Source organism: Tachypleus tridentatus, chromosome 12, assembly GCF_004210375.1.
Source record: "Tachypleus tridentatus isolate NWPU-2018 chromosome 12, ASM421037v1, whole genome shotgun sequence".
NCBI classification, from domain to species: domain Eukaryota; kingdom Metazoa; phylum Arthropoda; class Merostomata; order Xiphosura; family Limulidae; genus Tachypleus; species Tachypleus tridentatus.
Window position 1 is genome coordinate 119,884,234 of NC_134836.1, and position 17,358 is coordinate 119,901,591.

Consider the following 17,358-nt stretch of genomic DNA (forward strand, 5'->3'; position numbering starts at 1 on the left):
CGTACATGCGCATGCACTCACATACTCGCTACTCACTAGTACATACATACATACAGTTGCAGACACATACACATTCACACAGGCACATTCACTCACAGGCACGCATACATACACCCATAATATCACCTAATGACATTGAACTAACGTAGCACACGTTTTGCTTTGCAACGAAACAAAAAAAAATATAAGAGCATGAAAATGTAATTGATGAAATAAAATTAATGTTATCCCAAGCTACTTCTAATAAGGCTACGCGACTACCCTGCCAAGGCTTCGCGACCCACCGGTTGGGAACTCCTGTTTTACATCATTCAGAGATGTACCCGCGTTCTTAAACAGGTAGTGTGTTTGTGTGGTAGATTTCGTGATACGTATAAATTCTTCAGAAAAGGGCACGAGATTTTAAGTAGTTGGCACGCAGGCGCGTTCGCGTGCACATGCAATACTGTATAGAACAAGTAAGCAGGTAAAATGTTTTATAATATTCACAAACAAATCAACCATAGAGTGTACATAAACAATATTTAGCAACAATATTCCAGTGTATATGTGAAATAAGAAACCGGGTAACTTGTCTCAATTGCGTACCTCTGTGCAATGAAATACATTTATCTTCTACGAAACCATAATGATGAAATTCTTTTAAATACTGATCATATTGTCTATTATATTGCTGTTGTTTTAATAATAAACAAAATTAAATATATTCTCTAAACATTAGACACTATACTGTCTGTTGTTACGTATTACAATTTCAAATAGCCTAAACCTGAGTTACACTGTAATTTAGACTTAGAAGTTGGATAAAGGTAGATATATAACTCGTTCATGACACCAACAAGATTTGTACGTACGGTTTTCTTTTTTAGCATAGATATATTTTATTATATAAGTACAAACAGTTATACAATTTAGAATAACGGTTATTACAAATAATGATCAATGTACAAACGTTTTACAAACTTACAAACTTCTTTCCGATCTGGAACTTTCTTGATGTCTTATCGAGGGTTCACGATGAGCGAGTTAATTTCGGGTTGATGGAAGTACAATTCGCTTAACAGCGAGCTAGCTAGCTCTGTGTTCTTCGCTGATCACACGTCGAGTTTTCCACCGATGAAGGTATGTAATGCTTTTGTAAAAATATTAATGTCTGATGTGAATCCACTGAAGTTTAAGTGGCCTGAAATGCTCTATAAACATTTATGACCAAATATCTTAATTTTTCCCGGTTAATAAGTTTATCACACTTAAGCTTCCGAGGTTTATATTATACCAACTGCAGCAACCCAACAATATACACTGTCTTTTGGCGCGTCACGTTAGTTACATTTATAGGCGTAAGGAGAGTTTCCAGAAGTTTCAGCCTGCACGACAATATAGACGATACACTAATATTTACCTACACACATATATTGTTGATTGTTACACTCGAGAATCTTTTACAGCTTTACTGAATAGGCTGGAATTTCGCAATACAGATTTAACACTATAAGGTATGTAGATTTCTAAGTAGAAATTTGACTTAAACAAACGTCGATATTAAAATAGATATATAATATTAAATCCGTCACACTATAAAGAACAATTAATCACATAACGTTATTGTACCGACGACAACAGAAAATATAACATTCGTATAGCATCCGTGGCAGCATAAAACATACATAACAACTCGAAGCAAAATGGCCACACTATACTTACCAATAGCACAGTACTTACAGTTTTCGCAAAATAATTAAAACAGTATTTGTGGATACCAGGTATCCAAACAGAATTATTGATGTAAACTCGTTTGTAATACAAGTTGAGCAAAACTCATAAAACATCGTGTTAGTAAGGCTATAAAATGTCTTCTTTCAGAATACTAGTTTATATAACAATGTAATAGGAAAGAACAATAGATAAATGAAATGTTTCGATATATACCTACAATAAGTGGATAACAATGTTATAGTACGTATACAAATAGTGTCTATGTACAATAATTTTCATACAACAGGTGGAGAAATGTTGTTTAGGGTATTTATATAGAAAATGACCGATTGAGAATAACGGTTAACTATAATTATATAGGTTCATTGTTATTATTATTATATTGAAAATGACCGATTGAGAAGAACGGTTAACTATAATTATATAGGTTCATTGTTATTATTATTATATAGAAAATGACCGATTGAGAAGAACGGTTAACTATAATTATATAGGTTCATTGTTATTATTATTATATAGAAAATGACCGATCGAGAAGAACGGTTTACTATAATTATATAGGTTCATTGTTATTATTATTATATAGAAAATGACCGATTGAGAAGAACAGTTTACTATAATTATATAGGTTCATTGTTATTATTATTATATAGAAAATGACCGATCGAGAAGAACGGTTAACTATAATTATATAGGTTCATTGTTATTATTATTATATAGAAAATGACCGATTGAGAAGAACGGTTTACTATAATTATATAGGTTCATTGTTATTATTATTATATAGAAAATGACCGATTGAGAAGAACGGTTTACTATAATTATATAGGTTCATTGTTATTATTATTATATAGAAAATGACCGATTGAGAAGAACGGTTTACTATAATTATATAGATTCATTGTTATTATTATACAGTCTTACAAAAATAAATCATTTACAGTACACTTGGTTTCGTTCATGACGACAAGCACGTGAAGCAGCGGAAACGAAACGTCACAGAACACTGGTGTATACAACTTGACAGTGTCGCAGGAAGAACAGGTAACATAAACAATTTGTGTTTATGGTAAAGTAAGTCACGTTATCGGCCGTCGTCCCTAATTTTAACTACAGTCATCATCAGCACCCTATCACCCACTATTTACACTGAGGATTTTATTGTCACTTTTGTAACGAACCAATACCTTAAACTATTGGAATATTTTTTGTGTGATTTTAAACATGTTCACAAGGTGCTCACGAAGTCCAAAACAAACAACTCCAGCACAGAAAAGATCCGTGTTTTATACGTAACAAAAAAATTTTAAAATACAGAGAAACGATATATAACAAAACATTACTGTTGTATATATGTAAAAACGGATCTTTTCGGTTGAGAAAGTTTTTTACTTAGAGGAGTGAACAACGTTTCGACCTTCTTCGGTCATCGTCAGGTTCACAAAGAAAGGAAGAGGTAACTGACCGGAAACTGACCACATGTTTGAAAGGGGTTGTGTAACTGAGTGTCGGAATGTAGAGGGCGTGCTTAGATGTTTGAATATATAACTTTATATCATTTATTTTATTATATTATTTTAAATATAGGTATAAAGGTGTTCCTTTATATTGGTTTATTTTGGGTTTAAGTTGTTGTATAAGTAAGGCTTCTTTTATTTTGCGTTTGTTTATGTTTGTTTCTTTATTTAGTATTTGAGTGTTTTTTTATTGTTATGTTGTGTTTATTTGATTTGCAGTGTTCGAAAACGTGTGAAGGTGACTTTTTATGTTCTTTGAATCTGGTTTCCATTTTTCTACTTGTTTCTCCAATATAGAAGTCGTGGCAGTTATCACATTGTATTTTATAAATAATGTTGGTGTGGTGTTTGTCAGTGTAGTTTTTACATAGTATAGACCTCAGTTTTGTGCCTGGTTTTTGAATAAATTTGGTATTAACTGGAATGTCATATTTTGTTACTAGTTTTTGCCAAATGTTGGTTATTTTTCTCCTTGTGTCGGGAACATATGGTCTGCAGCAGTATATGGTTTCGTGATTTTTTGATTCGTGAGCTGTATTTACTTTAGTTGGTTGATTTTGCTTTCTGTCTGGGTGTGTGCATATAATGTTTTCTACGGTTTGTGGAGGAAACTTATTGATGTTGATGAAGTATTGTTTTATTTTGTCTAATTCATCGTTAATTTTATCTGGTGAGCACAATTTTATGGCTGTGTTTATTTGGTTTCTTAGTATGTTGAGTTTTTGTTTTGTTTCATGTGCTGAGTCCCAAGGAATGTATAGTCCAGTATGGGTGATTTTTCGGTGGATTTCTGTTTTTAATTGTGTGTCGGTTCTAAAATGTTCTCAATCCAAACGAGCCGTTTTTACATATATATTTTTTCTGCCAGTGGGTTTTCTCAACATCACTAATTATATAGTATACATAAACAACAGTTAACTAAACATTACTGTAGTATACATAAACAACAGTTAACTAAACATCACTGTAGTATACATAAACAACAGTTAACTGAACATCACTGTAGTATACATAAACAACAGTTAACTAAACATCACTATAGTATACATAAACAACAGTTAACTAAACATCACTATAGTATACATAAACAACAGTTAACTAAACATTACTGTAGTAGACATAAACAACAGTTAACTAAACATCACTATAGTATACATAAACAACAGTTAACTGAACATCACTATAGTATACATAAACAACAGTTAACTAAACATCACTGTAGTATACATAAACAACAGTTAACTAAACATCACTATAGTATACATAAACAACAGTTAACTAAACATTACTGTAGTATATATGGTTAGTAGTAAAATAAACAGTACTGCAGTATACATAAACAATAGTTAACTAAACATTACTGTAGTATACATAAACAACAGTTAACTAAACATCACTATAGTATACATAAACAACAGTTAACTAAACATCACTATAGTATACATAAACAACAGTTAACTAAACATTACTGTAGTAGACATAAACAACAGTTAACTAAACATTACTGTAGTATACATAAACAACAGTTAACTAAACATTACTGTAGTAGTCATAAACTATAGTTAACTAAACAATACTGTAATAGTCACAAACTATAGTTAACTAAACAATACTGTAATAGTCACAAACTATAGTTAACTAAACAATACTGTAGTAGACATAAACAATAGTTAACTAAACATTACTGTAGTAGACATAAACAATAGGTGACTAAACAGCACTGTTGTAACCATAGACAGGAGTTAACTAAACAATACTCTAGTATTTATAGACAACAGTTAACTAAACAGTATTATTGTATATATTGTCATTAGTTAACTAAACAGTTTTACAATGTTTATAGTGTTAATGGTCAATAGTTGATAAAATACTAGGCAACACGTTTATGTTTATATAAACTATGATTGTAAATGTGTAATATTACATTGTTAGTTTGAAATTCAATGTTCAGTACTTCCTATTTCTTTAAGGAAATGTTGTCATACCTTTGTTGTTTCTAACTCCCCGTATTGGTTCATTCACTTTCGAACCTCGACTCACAACTGGATGGAAAATATGTCACGTGGTTGAGTAGGGACGCTGTGTAAAGCAAGAGGGCGTTCACGTTAAATCTGGTGATGCACGTGCAAGTAGCTAGACGCGTTTAACTGGCCTGAAGCTATTGGTTAACATTTGAACCCAGTTAGTATCAAAGTGACCTGCTTGCGTGAGCTGATTTGGATAACACAAAAGAGCAAAAGGGTTAATTAATGCTTCGGGCAGAGATGACGCCCTTTCCAAATATGGACGACATTTTGACCACAGATAAATCTCCCGAGTCCAGTTTTTCCACGGATCAAATTTCGGTTTCTCCCTTGTCAGATAGAAGCGCAACTTTCACCACAACTTCAGCTTACACTTCTTGGTCTGCCCCTATAAAGTCCGAACCCCCAAATACCGATCACCACGAGATGACACAGTCTCATCTGTACACTTATCCCATAGAGGACTCTCTCCAAACCCGGCCTTTAATAGCCGCCAGAGAAGTGAAAATATCTACATTATCTGACGACCGAGGTGACGGAAAGATACACGGAAAACGTCGACCCGGAAAGAAGAGTGACCCTACTTGTCAAGGATCGCGAGAATCCACGCGGCATCCTCGTAAGAGGTCGTATCAAAATTTCGAGGAACTACAAAACCAAAGGATTCTAGCGAATGTTCGAGAACGTCAGAGGACACAGAATTTAAACGAAGCCTTTGCTGCCCTCAGAAAAATCATTCCAACATTACCTTCTGATAAACTGAGTAAAATACAGACCCTTAAATTAGCAGCTAGATACATCGACTTCCTCTATCAAGTCTTGAAAAATGATGACCAGGATGGAAAGATGACTAGTCCTTGCAGCTACGTGGCGCACGAGCGGCTCAGCTATGCCTTCTCCGTTTGGAGGATGGAGGGGGCCTGGTCAGGACATTAGAGTTGTCTCTCTGGGGACTCGTACGATAATAAAAAGTGAGTAATATTTAATAGTTTTAAGACCGGGAATGTTTATTATAATTTAGTACGAACGAAATTCCTCAGTTATGTGCAGATGCGTTTTTCTTGAACAATGGTTGTGTCAGGTCTCATTCGTGGCTCCTGTAGTTTCTAGATTAAATCAGTTATTTGTAACCGTCAAATTACCTTCTTAATTTGTTTTACACCGTTTACAACCGGTGGGATCCACAGGCTCTGTTATATCGAGTAACTTTGCTTCTGTCTGTTACAATAACACCCATTTTAAAGAACTGACCTAAACTTTACAATGTCGCTTATTTATAAATAAAATTTACACCGAAACTATTGTTTTCATAAAAATTGGTTACATATGTATAATATGTTGCCTGGAACACTACCACATCTGTCGCATCCCAGCAGGCTTGATGATTTCTGGTACCACTAGTCGGCTCCAGATATGTGTATCCTTTTGTTTTTACTCATGGGTTTTTAGAACTGAATAAATTCAACCATTCTTTTTAAAATCAAAATAAATAGAAAACCCAAGTTATTTAGTGATTTTGTTAGAACTCGTATGCTATTAGGAACCAAAACAAAGAATCACAGATCTCAAGCAGTTTTTTTGCATAAATGTTTTATAAAACATGGTGTTAAAAATGATAGGGAGGATCCATTCCAGAATTTTGATGTGGTGACGAATAGAAATGATGACCAAGTCCCTTAACAAATGTTACATCACGTGCTGCAGTGAGTTTCGGCTGAAAGAATTACTAGATTTAGAATAGAACTACTGGTACTAGAGCATTAGAGTCACGTGGGTTCCCCGAGGAAATATCGGTAAGCTTACGGCACGAAAATCCTGGGTTCTATCCCCGCGGGAGATCCAGCGTGGCTTTGCTCTAAAATGAAAAAACCTGTTTTCCAAAAACTCTTAACGATTCACAAAATAAACCAATAATATATAATAAAAACAAGGAGACTTCTCAGAATTAGTGTAATACATTCTTAAATACGGTTTCCAATCTAGAATTCTGTACAGAAGTTTCTCCAATGCTGAACTATGTCTGAATATTTTAAGGGGTAGAATATTTATGTTAGTTCCATTCTATCATTCATAATCGTTTCATGAGTTATAGTGTATTTCCCAAAGTGTTTGTTTTTAATTTCGCGGAAAGCTACACGAGGACTATCTGCGTTAGCCATCTCTAATTAAGCAGTCTAAAACCAGAGGGAAGACAGCTAGTCATCACCACCCTCCGCCAACTCTTGGACTACTTTTTTACCAACGAGTAGTGGGACTGACCGTAACATTATAATGCCCTCACGGCTAAAAGGGCGAGCACGTTTGGTGCGATGGGGATTCGAATCCACGACCCTCAGTTTACGAGTCGAGCGCCACGCGACTGGAAGTATGTATATATACTAATGAGTTTGTAGTGATGAATTACCTAATTTCAGATGTAACTGTAAAGTGACATCTCATTACAACTGTTCGTCACAAAACTACTGACAATTCCCAACTTTAATTTAAAATGTTTGTTGCTTTGTGAAAATGTTTCACCCTTGGAAGTACAGTAACCCACTGTCACTGGCCTTTGCTTTCTAATACGTAAGGAATTTCGTTGTGTTTCTAAAGCAACAGTTAGTCATATAGATACGTGAACTTTACTTTCGTATTATAGCACTAAACCATAACTACAATTTATTCTTGTAAGGCTAGTATCACAATACAAATACATTTGTATGGTGTTAATACACTACAAATACATCTGTATATTGTTAGTACAATATAAATACATCTGTATAGTATTAGTACAATACAAATACATCTGTACGGTATTAGTACAATACAAATACATCTGTACGGTATTAGTACAATATAAATACATCTGTATAGTATTAGTACAATATAAATACATCTGTATGATATTAGTACAATATAAATACATCTGTATAGTATTAGTACAATATAAATACATCTGTACGGTATTAGTACAATATTAATACATCTGTATGATATTAGTACAATATAAATACATCTGTATAGTATTAGTACAATATAAATACATCTGTATATTGTTAGTACAATATAAATACATCTGTATGATATTAGTACAATATAAATACATCTGTATAGTATTAGTACAATATAAATACATCTGTACGGTATTAGTACAATATTAATACATCTGTATGATATTAGTACAATATAAATACATCTGTATAGTATTAGTACAATATAAATACATCTGTATGATATTAGTACAATATAAATGCATCTGTATAGTATTAGTACAATACAAATACATCTGTACGGTATTAGTACAATACAAATACATCTGTACGGTATTAGTACAATATAAATACATCTGTATAGTATTAGTACAATATAAATACATCTGTATGATATTAGTACAATATAAATACATCTGTATAGTATTAGTACAATATAAATACATCTGTACGGTATTAGTACAATATTAATACATCTGTATGATATTAGTACAATATAAATACATCTGTATAGTATTAGTACAATATAAATACATCTGTATATTGTTAGTACAATATAAATACATCTGTATGATATTAGTACAATATAAATACATCTGTATAGTATTAGTACAATATAAATACATCTGTACGGTATTAGTACAATATTAATACATCTGTATGATATTAGTACAATATAAATACATCTGTATAGTATTAGTACAATATAAATACATCTGTACGGTATTAGTACAATATTAATACATCTGTATGATATTAGTACAATATAAATACATCTGTATAGTATTAGTACAATATAAATACATCTGTATGATATTAGTACAATATAAATGCATCTGTATAGTATTAGTACAATACAAATACATCTGTACGGTATTAGTACAATACAAATACATCTGTACGGTATTAGTACAATATAAATACATCTGTATAGTATTAGTACAATATAAATACATCTGTATGATATTAGTACAATATAAATACATCTGTATAGTATTAGTACAATATAAATACATCTGTACGGTATTAGTACAATATTAATACATCTGTATGATATTAGTACAATATAAATACATCTGTATATTGTTAGTACAATATAAATACATCTGTATGATATTAGTACAATATAAATACATCTGTATAGTATTAGTACAATATAAATACATCTGTACGGTATTAGTACAATATTAATACATCTGTATGATATTAGTACAATATAAATACATCTGTATAGTATTAGTACAATATAAATACATCTGTATGATATTAGTACAATATAAATGCATCTGTATGATATTAGTACAATATAAATACATCTGTACGGTATTAGTACAATATAAATACATCTGTATAGTATTAGTACAATATAAATACATCTGTATAGTATTAGTACAATATAAATACATCTGTATGATATTAGTACAATATAAATGCATCTGTATGATATTAGTACAATATAAATACATCTGCATAGTATTAGTACAATATAAATACATCTGTACGGTATTAGTACAATATAAATACATCTGTATGATATTAGTACAATATAAATATATCTGTATGATATTAGTACAATATAAATATATCTGTATGATATTAGTACAATATAAATATATCTGTATGATATTAGTACAATATAAATATATCTGTATGATATTAGTACAATATAAATACATTTGTATAGTATTAGTACAATATAAATACATCTGTATGATATTAGTACAATATAAATATATCTGTATGATATTAGTGCAATATAAATATATCTGTATGATATTAGTACAATATAAATACATTTGTATAGTATTAGTACAATATAAATACATCTGTATGATATTAGTACAATATAAAAGATTTGTACGGTATTAGTACAATATTAATACATTCTTCCATTTTCAGCAGAACTTAAATGAAACAACTGTATTTGAAGAGATTCAGGGCACTAACTTACATTCAAGACACTAACTCACATTCAAGACACTAACTCACATTCAAGACACTAATTCACATTCAAGACACTAACTTACATTCAAGACACTAATTCACATTCAAGACAGTAACTTACATTCAAGACACTAACTTACATTCAAGACACTAACTTACATTCAAGACACTAATTAACATTCAAGACACTAACTTACATTCATTTGGAGCGTTTCAATAAGTACTTTTAATATTAGAGATCACGTGAAAGCAGTAGTATAAATGACCTTTAAACTGAATTACTTAAGTAAACCTGTTATTTGATCGTCAGGATAGCTTCACATTTTTACACTTCTCCTGATCTCGGTCTGGTCCACCGGAAGTAGTGTTACCCAACGAACATTTTTATATTTAAGGTGAAAAACATTCGTGCTGTGTTAGCTCTATTCACATTTTTTTATTCATTCATCACGCCACCTAGTGTAAAGTATAGTACTAAGCGAAGACTGAACACTTTTAGATATTTCTAAGTCACAATGTGATTGAAACAGTACACGAGCATAAACCCAAAACACAAGTAAGCCAAGATTAGTTATTACGTTAACAAAAACTAACACAAAAACAACTCAAGGGTTTGGAAATTCATTTTAAAAATTCAAATCGCAACCGAATCAAGACCTCAGTAACTCACTAAAGCAGTTTAGTACCAGAACTCAAACCCACAATGAAATACTGGAAAGTTCGTTGGTTAATCTACTCTTGCTATAAATATATATGGGGTACTGGGGTGGTAATATTTAATATGCTGTACTATTGGGTAATGATTATAGGTGGTGCTAAATACAATGGAAAACTTTGTAATATGTTTATAGATGTTTTACGAAGTTCAAAATTCCTTGCCCTTTTCTGATACATCTGGAAAATGTTACATACGAAACAGTCCCTGCTGACATGTTTAAAACATCCTCAGTAGTCCAACAACACAGGATGTATAAAGTCCATAAAGGACCAAGAAACGAATTTCCTTGCTGTTTTTGTATGTTAATTTATTTTTATGAATCTGAGGAAGATCGTATGTCCTTATAATATTCACAGAATTAACCTGACCATAAAATTGGAGATACCCACGGTTTATAATCTGTTTCTTGTCTCGTGGCGAAGCCTCACAGACTAATACGACTTTTTTGTGTGGAAAATGAACCAAAGCAGATTGATAACTCAATACGTACAGAGAAAGTAGTAATGCCACCGTATACTCTCGTTTGTTGCCGTATTACCTCATGACTATCCCTAAAATGTACAGCTTGTTTTGATGTATTTGAAGCTCTCTAATCGATACTGTTTATTTGTCATAGTACTTACTTCTGTTACGTACTTTATATTTAATTGTTAACAAATGAACGGTTCTTACAGTTTATGTAATCTGGTCACCAGAGACTAACTTGAGCCGTTTTCTTACTTGACTTATATTTTGTTGTACGTATTTTCATCTCAAGTGTACAGATTGGAAAGATGTACATTCGTCACTAATTGATGAATTGTAAGATTTCAAACGCTACACTCTCACATGTCCAATAGCAGTATGACTTATATTATATTGGTTTGGTCTGAATTTCGCGCAAAACTATGTTAGAGGTATAAAAGCTAGTCCTCTTTAATATAGCAGTCAAAATGTTGGACTACTCTTATAGCAACGAATAGTGAGATTGAATGTGACATTATAATGCCCCCACAGATAGCATGTTTGATGACAGGGATTTGAAACCTGCAAAATGTGAGTCAAGCGACCCATCCTCTAGGCCTAACTTTTATAAGAAAAACAGCTTTAGTACTTTGTTTATTCTGTCCTACACGGATCTGAGGAGTAAGGGGTTGTATCCCATTCCAAGATCCTTAAATTGTGCCACATAATTTTCTAAGTAAAGAGCTATAAGCTATTGTTATTTTTTGTTATTTTTTTTTCGTCTGAAGATCATAAATAAATCTTTATTTTGAATTCAAATGTACACTTTCTAGTATCCTACAAATGCTGTACTTTACACTTAAAAGTAAATAACCACTAACTTAAATTTACGTGTGACCTACACGTGACGAAAAGCAGTTCGAACTCAAATTGTGTCCGTTGGTCATTGTCTTGTCAAGCACTCTGTCCTTATGTCCCAGTTTGTTAAGCAAGGACTTTTATCTGTCCAAATAATTATTTCCGGTCCAAAAGCTCAATGTTGAATTCCTTGCTAGAAAGATATGTTGGGACAACAAGTGACTACACTTTTTAAGTAGATGAACCATGTCTGTACACATTTTTTTCTTGTATTATAAAGAAACTCAAGTGGTTGATGTAATAAACTTGTGTTGCTTTTTGGTTCTTCATGGCACCGACAGAACCACAGACTGATATATCATGTTAAAGACATCTTTAACAAGTAACTACAGAATCGAAGACTGGTACATCGTGTTAAAGACATCTTTAACAAGTAACTACAGAACCAGAGACTACTACGTCGTGTTTAAGACATCTTTAACAAGTAACTACAGAACCAGAGACTTGTACTTCGTGTCTAAGACATCTTTAACAAGTAACTACAGAACCAGAGACTTGTACTTCGTGTTTAAGACATCTTTAACAAGTAACTACAGAACCAGAGACTTGTACTTCGTGTTAAAGACATCTTTAACAAGTAACTACAGAATCGAAGACTGGTACATCGTGTTAAAGACATCTTTAACAAGTAACTACAGAACCAGAGACTAGTACGTCGTGTTTAAGACATCTTTAACAAGTAACTACAGAACCAGAGACTTGTACTTCGTGTCTAAGACATCTTTAACAAGTAACTACAGAACCAGAGACTTGTACTTCGTGTTTAAGACATCTTTAACAAGTAACTACAGAACCAGAGACTTGTACTTCGTGTTAAAGACATCTTTAACAAGTAACTACAGAATTAGAGACTAGTACGTCGTGTTTAAGACATCTTTAACAAGTAACTACAGAACCAGAGACTTGTACTTTGTGTTAAAGACATCTTTAACAAGTAACTACAGAACCAGAGACTAGTACGTCGTGTTTAAGACATCTTTAACAAGTAACTACAGAATTAGAGACTTGTACTTCGTGTTAAAGACATCTTTAACAAGTAACTACAGAACCAGAGACTTGTACTTCGTGTTAAAGACATCTTTAACAAGTAACTACAGAACCAGAGACTAGTACGTCGTGTTAAAGACATCTTTAACAAGTAACTACAGAACCAGAGACTAGTACGTCGTGTTAAAGACATCTTTAACAAGTAACTACAGAACCAGAGACTTGTACTTTGTGTTAAAGACATCTTTAACAAGTAACTACAGAACCAGAGACTTGTACTTTGTGTTAAAGACATCTTTAACAAGTAACTACAGAACCAGAGACTAGTACGTCGTGTTTAAGACATCTTTAACAAGTAACTACAGAATTAGAGACTAGTACGTCGTGTTTAAGACATCTTTAACAAGTAACTACAGAATTAGAGACTTGTACGTCGTGTTAAAGACATTTTAACAAGTAATTACGGAACCAGTGACTGGTACATCATGTTAGGCTATTCTATAACAAGTAACCACAAAACCAGAGACTGGTACATGATGTTTAGCTGATATATAATTGGTAGCTTCATGGCTAGAAATTGATAACAAATTTGTATACAAATGCATTATTAGTTGAAAAGCTGAATAAAAATTTTATTAACAAAAGTTGAATAAAAATTGTCATATATAAATATATATGTATCTAAAAATTGAATAAATACGTTTGACCGGATGTAATAGATAAAGCTGATTTCAAATGTAGTCGCTAAGAAATTTTCATTTATTGCATCTGCGAGATACTGGTAACAAAAAAAAAAGACACGAGATGTTATGTTATAAATCTTTTAAAAATGAACTTTATGTTAGGTAAGAAACAACTATAAATGTGAGCGAGATACTGAATCAGAGCCCCTTAAAACATTAGGCCTAATAAAAAAAACCGCGTGCAGAACCATAAACACAGCTGTTCATGTTAGTTTAGCAGCTATGATTGTCTGAGAACATAACGATGACATTAAGGATTAGATTACTTGTTTCTGTCGAGTTCAATCTTTGTCTTTTTCCGAAGAAACGAAAATTGAGGTCAAGCGGAAACATTTCACTTTCACATAACGATGTTCAATCCTTAGAAAAAGAGATGAGGGTAAAAGTAATGTATGTAATAACTAAGCCTTTTTTGTGAGTAAATGAATAATATTTATACTTGTTGTGTCTACGGGAACAAAATCACAAAACTAACGATAAAGAAAAAAACTTAAAACAAGGTTCATGGAGTCCACGCATCACCATGGGTAAACAAACACATCTCTCACACATTACCCACTATATGAACTGATATCTGCTACCTTCTATGTCATTTTATAACCACTACCTGCTCTGTCAATTAATATTCCGCCACCTGTAATGTCACATAATATACACTAGCTGCTATGTCATCTAATGTCCGCTACCTCCTATGTTATTTGATGTCTACTACCTGATCTGTCTATTATGTCATCTGATATTCGGTAGTTGTTACTGAATAATATCAAGTTTTAAAATGAAAAATTTGTTAGTTTTATGTTCGTTTTGTCAGTTATCTTACGTTTATTTTGTCAGTTGTTATCTTACGTTCATTTTGTCAGTTATCTTACGTTCACAAAACTAGGGACGAGAAATGAAACTATTTTTTTTTTTCTCTTTTTCCACAGATGAAACAAAACCGAAACCATAAACTATGCTGTTGTGCAGCAGAGCTGGGTGGCCAAGAACTAGCTTGTTGATCCGAATCTACAGGCGTCCTTTGGACATTTCTAATGGGCCATCATGTTGTTTGCGTGACCACAGGAAGAGTGTTTTGATGAAACTTCTGGACAGAAGTTCACATCAAGTTTACGCGGAGAATCACAATATCGCTTCAGATGCAACGTTTGTTTTGATTGGACAGCTTAAGTAGAGACTCAACTAATCATGTTTAAGTATTTTCCAGAAACTTTGGCGGTTCAAAGTAACAAGAAACGCATTATTCATTATAGCTGGACATTTTTATGACGTCACGCTTACTGCTGGCCAATAGGTGTGTAGACAGATGAAACCGTTAATTTGTTTACAAATTGTTTATTACCTGACATGATTTCCATGGAAAGTTGGTTGTTTGCTCATTATTCAGTTATTCCAAGACAGCCAGTGTTCACGTGTTATTAGTCACTGTTCAAGTAAAGTTAACACGAAAATCCAACTCCGCAGAAATCGGTATCTTTTGAAGCAAAACTCTCTGTCCTTTTATTTGACTGTTTGTTTGTCAAACTGAAATATGAAAGAATTGTCTAATGGTCAAACAAAACTGTGAATTGAGCCACGTTACTTCCAATGGCTACTTAACGAAAGTAATATCCACGTTACTTGACTGTTGAACTCTCACCCACAATAAATAAATCGGTCTGCTGTGCTGGTGGTCCATGTTACCCTGATCTAAGTAGTTTTAACCACTTCAGTAGGCGGTGTTCTCTTATTGTACGACACAGACTACCCCAGGGGTCGTCAACCCAAATAACAAAAGGATCACTTTTCTTTTCAAATTGGCAAAAACGCAAGATACCTAAAGCCATAATGCATGTGACCCCTAATTTTAACATAGGACAGAAGAGAGTTAAAGAGAAGCGGGTTGTCGCCCCCCGAACTAGCCAGTTACAGTGGGATGCGTTATCCTATGTAGGCCCCTTTAAGGGGTGGTGTTCTTTTAATTTTAAGAAAGGGTTATAATTAATTGATTGGCATTTTTCTCTTTCAGATAAGTATTTTGTAACTGTAAGTGTCCTGAAGTGTCTTTATTGAAATGGCTAAAAGTTCTCAAATATTGAACTACTTGAAAACAGGTGTAAGTTTCTTTGTTCCTGTATATAATATAATCGTATTCATTCTTTCTCCAACGTTATATCAATATTCGTTCTGAGAATAAAAAATTCATCAAAGTTCAAGTTAACAGAAATCGAATATATTTTTTTTTACGTTTATATAAACTTAGGACAATAGTCTTTAAACCATAGCAAAAATCTACCTAAACTTATGAAGAATCGTAAGATAGCGCCTGAGTTGTCTATAGTTTGGTTTGTTTTGAATTTTGCGCAAAGCTACACGAGGGCTATCTGTGCTAGCCGTCCCTAATTTAGCAGTGTGAGCCTTTAGGGAAGACAGCTAGTCATCACCACCCACCGCCAACTCTTGGACTACTTTTTTACTAAGGAATAGTGGGATTGACCGTGACTTTATAACGCCCCCACGCCTGAAGGGGAGAGCGTGTTTGGTGTGACGGGGAGTTGTCTATAGTAAGGTACGGAACGAGGAGGAAAGACGACATTTGTGGTATATGAAGAACACTTTTGTTAATGTATCATATTTTTAGTTGTTAAGGGTTGGAACTGGAGAGATTTGAGTGTGTGAAGATGCTCAGATATCGTTCATATCCTTTACGACGAGATTCCCACTTCTTCAGAAGAGTTTTTCATATTTCTTTCTCTACTTTAAAAACATTTATGAATATTATTCTTCAACTCGTTTGTATATTTTTTCAGGTTAGTTTCGGTATGACTCATCCATCTGACGAGACTTTACAGTTTTATCTGTTCATCCTTTAGTTTAAGAGCAGATGAAACAGAGACAGAAAGGAGCAACGTTCATTCACGTGAGCACGTGGGAAAAAGACCAGTGAGAAGCTCGTTCCGGAAACGGGTCACGTTCAACTTCACACGCGTAACACGGGTGGGCCTACCATTTTTTGAGGATCCACGCTCTAGATTCATCACCCAGCGACTTTATAAACTTCTGTCGGTGGATGCCCTCCACTCTTGAGACATCCGACATGTCTTTTCAAGGGCAGGTTTCCGGTTATAAGCAGCATATCGGTATCATCTCGTAATGTAATGGTAACACCATAACACGTTCTTTATTCATTCTTTCCTAGTTTCCACATTATCACCAACGGCGGCGCTTTCGATCAGCATTTTTGTTTTTTACAATATCCGGTTGTGATTTTTATCAGCATCAAAGTGTTCAGACGCGATGAAAGTTAAGCCTTATTTACGCACACACACATGTAACAATACTCACATTCAGTCCTAGCTAGTGAAATTATACAACTATGTTACCGGTCATGTTATATCTAAT

At 33.1% G+C, this 17,358-nt stretch overlaps 2 protein-coding genes across 3 annotated transcripts in view; one reads left to right on the forward strand and one right to left on the reverse strand.

Moving 5' to 3' along the window:
• Positions 1 to 17,358, reverse strand: part of LOC143234511 (kinesin heavy chain-like) — a 367,254-nt gene that overhangs the window by 163,016 nt on the left and 186,880 nt on the right. The gene's annotated exons all lie outside the window — the stretch shown is intronic.
• On the forward strand, positions 894 to 17,145 carry LOC143234513 (twist-related protein 2-like). 2 transcript variants are annotated; one of them, XM_076471922.1, is made up of 4 exons: positions 894 to 1,122; positions 2,660 to 2,760; positions 5,204 to 6,228; positions 14,907 to 17,145. In XM_076471922.1, the coding sequence occupies exon 3, from the start codon at positions 5,483 to 5,485 to the stop codon at positions 6,191 to 6,193; it is 711 nt and encodes a 236-aa protein (XP_076328037.1). In that variant the 5' UTR covers positions 894 to 1,122; positions 2,660 to 2,760; positions 5,204 to 5,482; the 3' UTR covers positions 6,194 to 6,228; positions 14,907 to 17,145. The 2 variants fall into 2 exon arrangements, with proteins under 2 accessions (XP_076328037.1, XP_076328038.1); XM_076471923.1 differs by lacking the exon at positions 894 to 1,122 and having other exon boundaries at positions 2,601 to 2,760.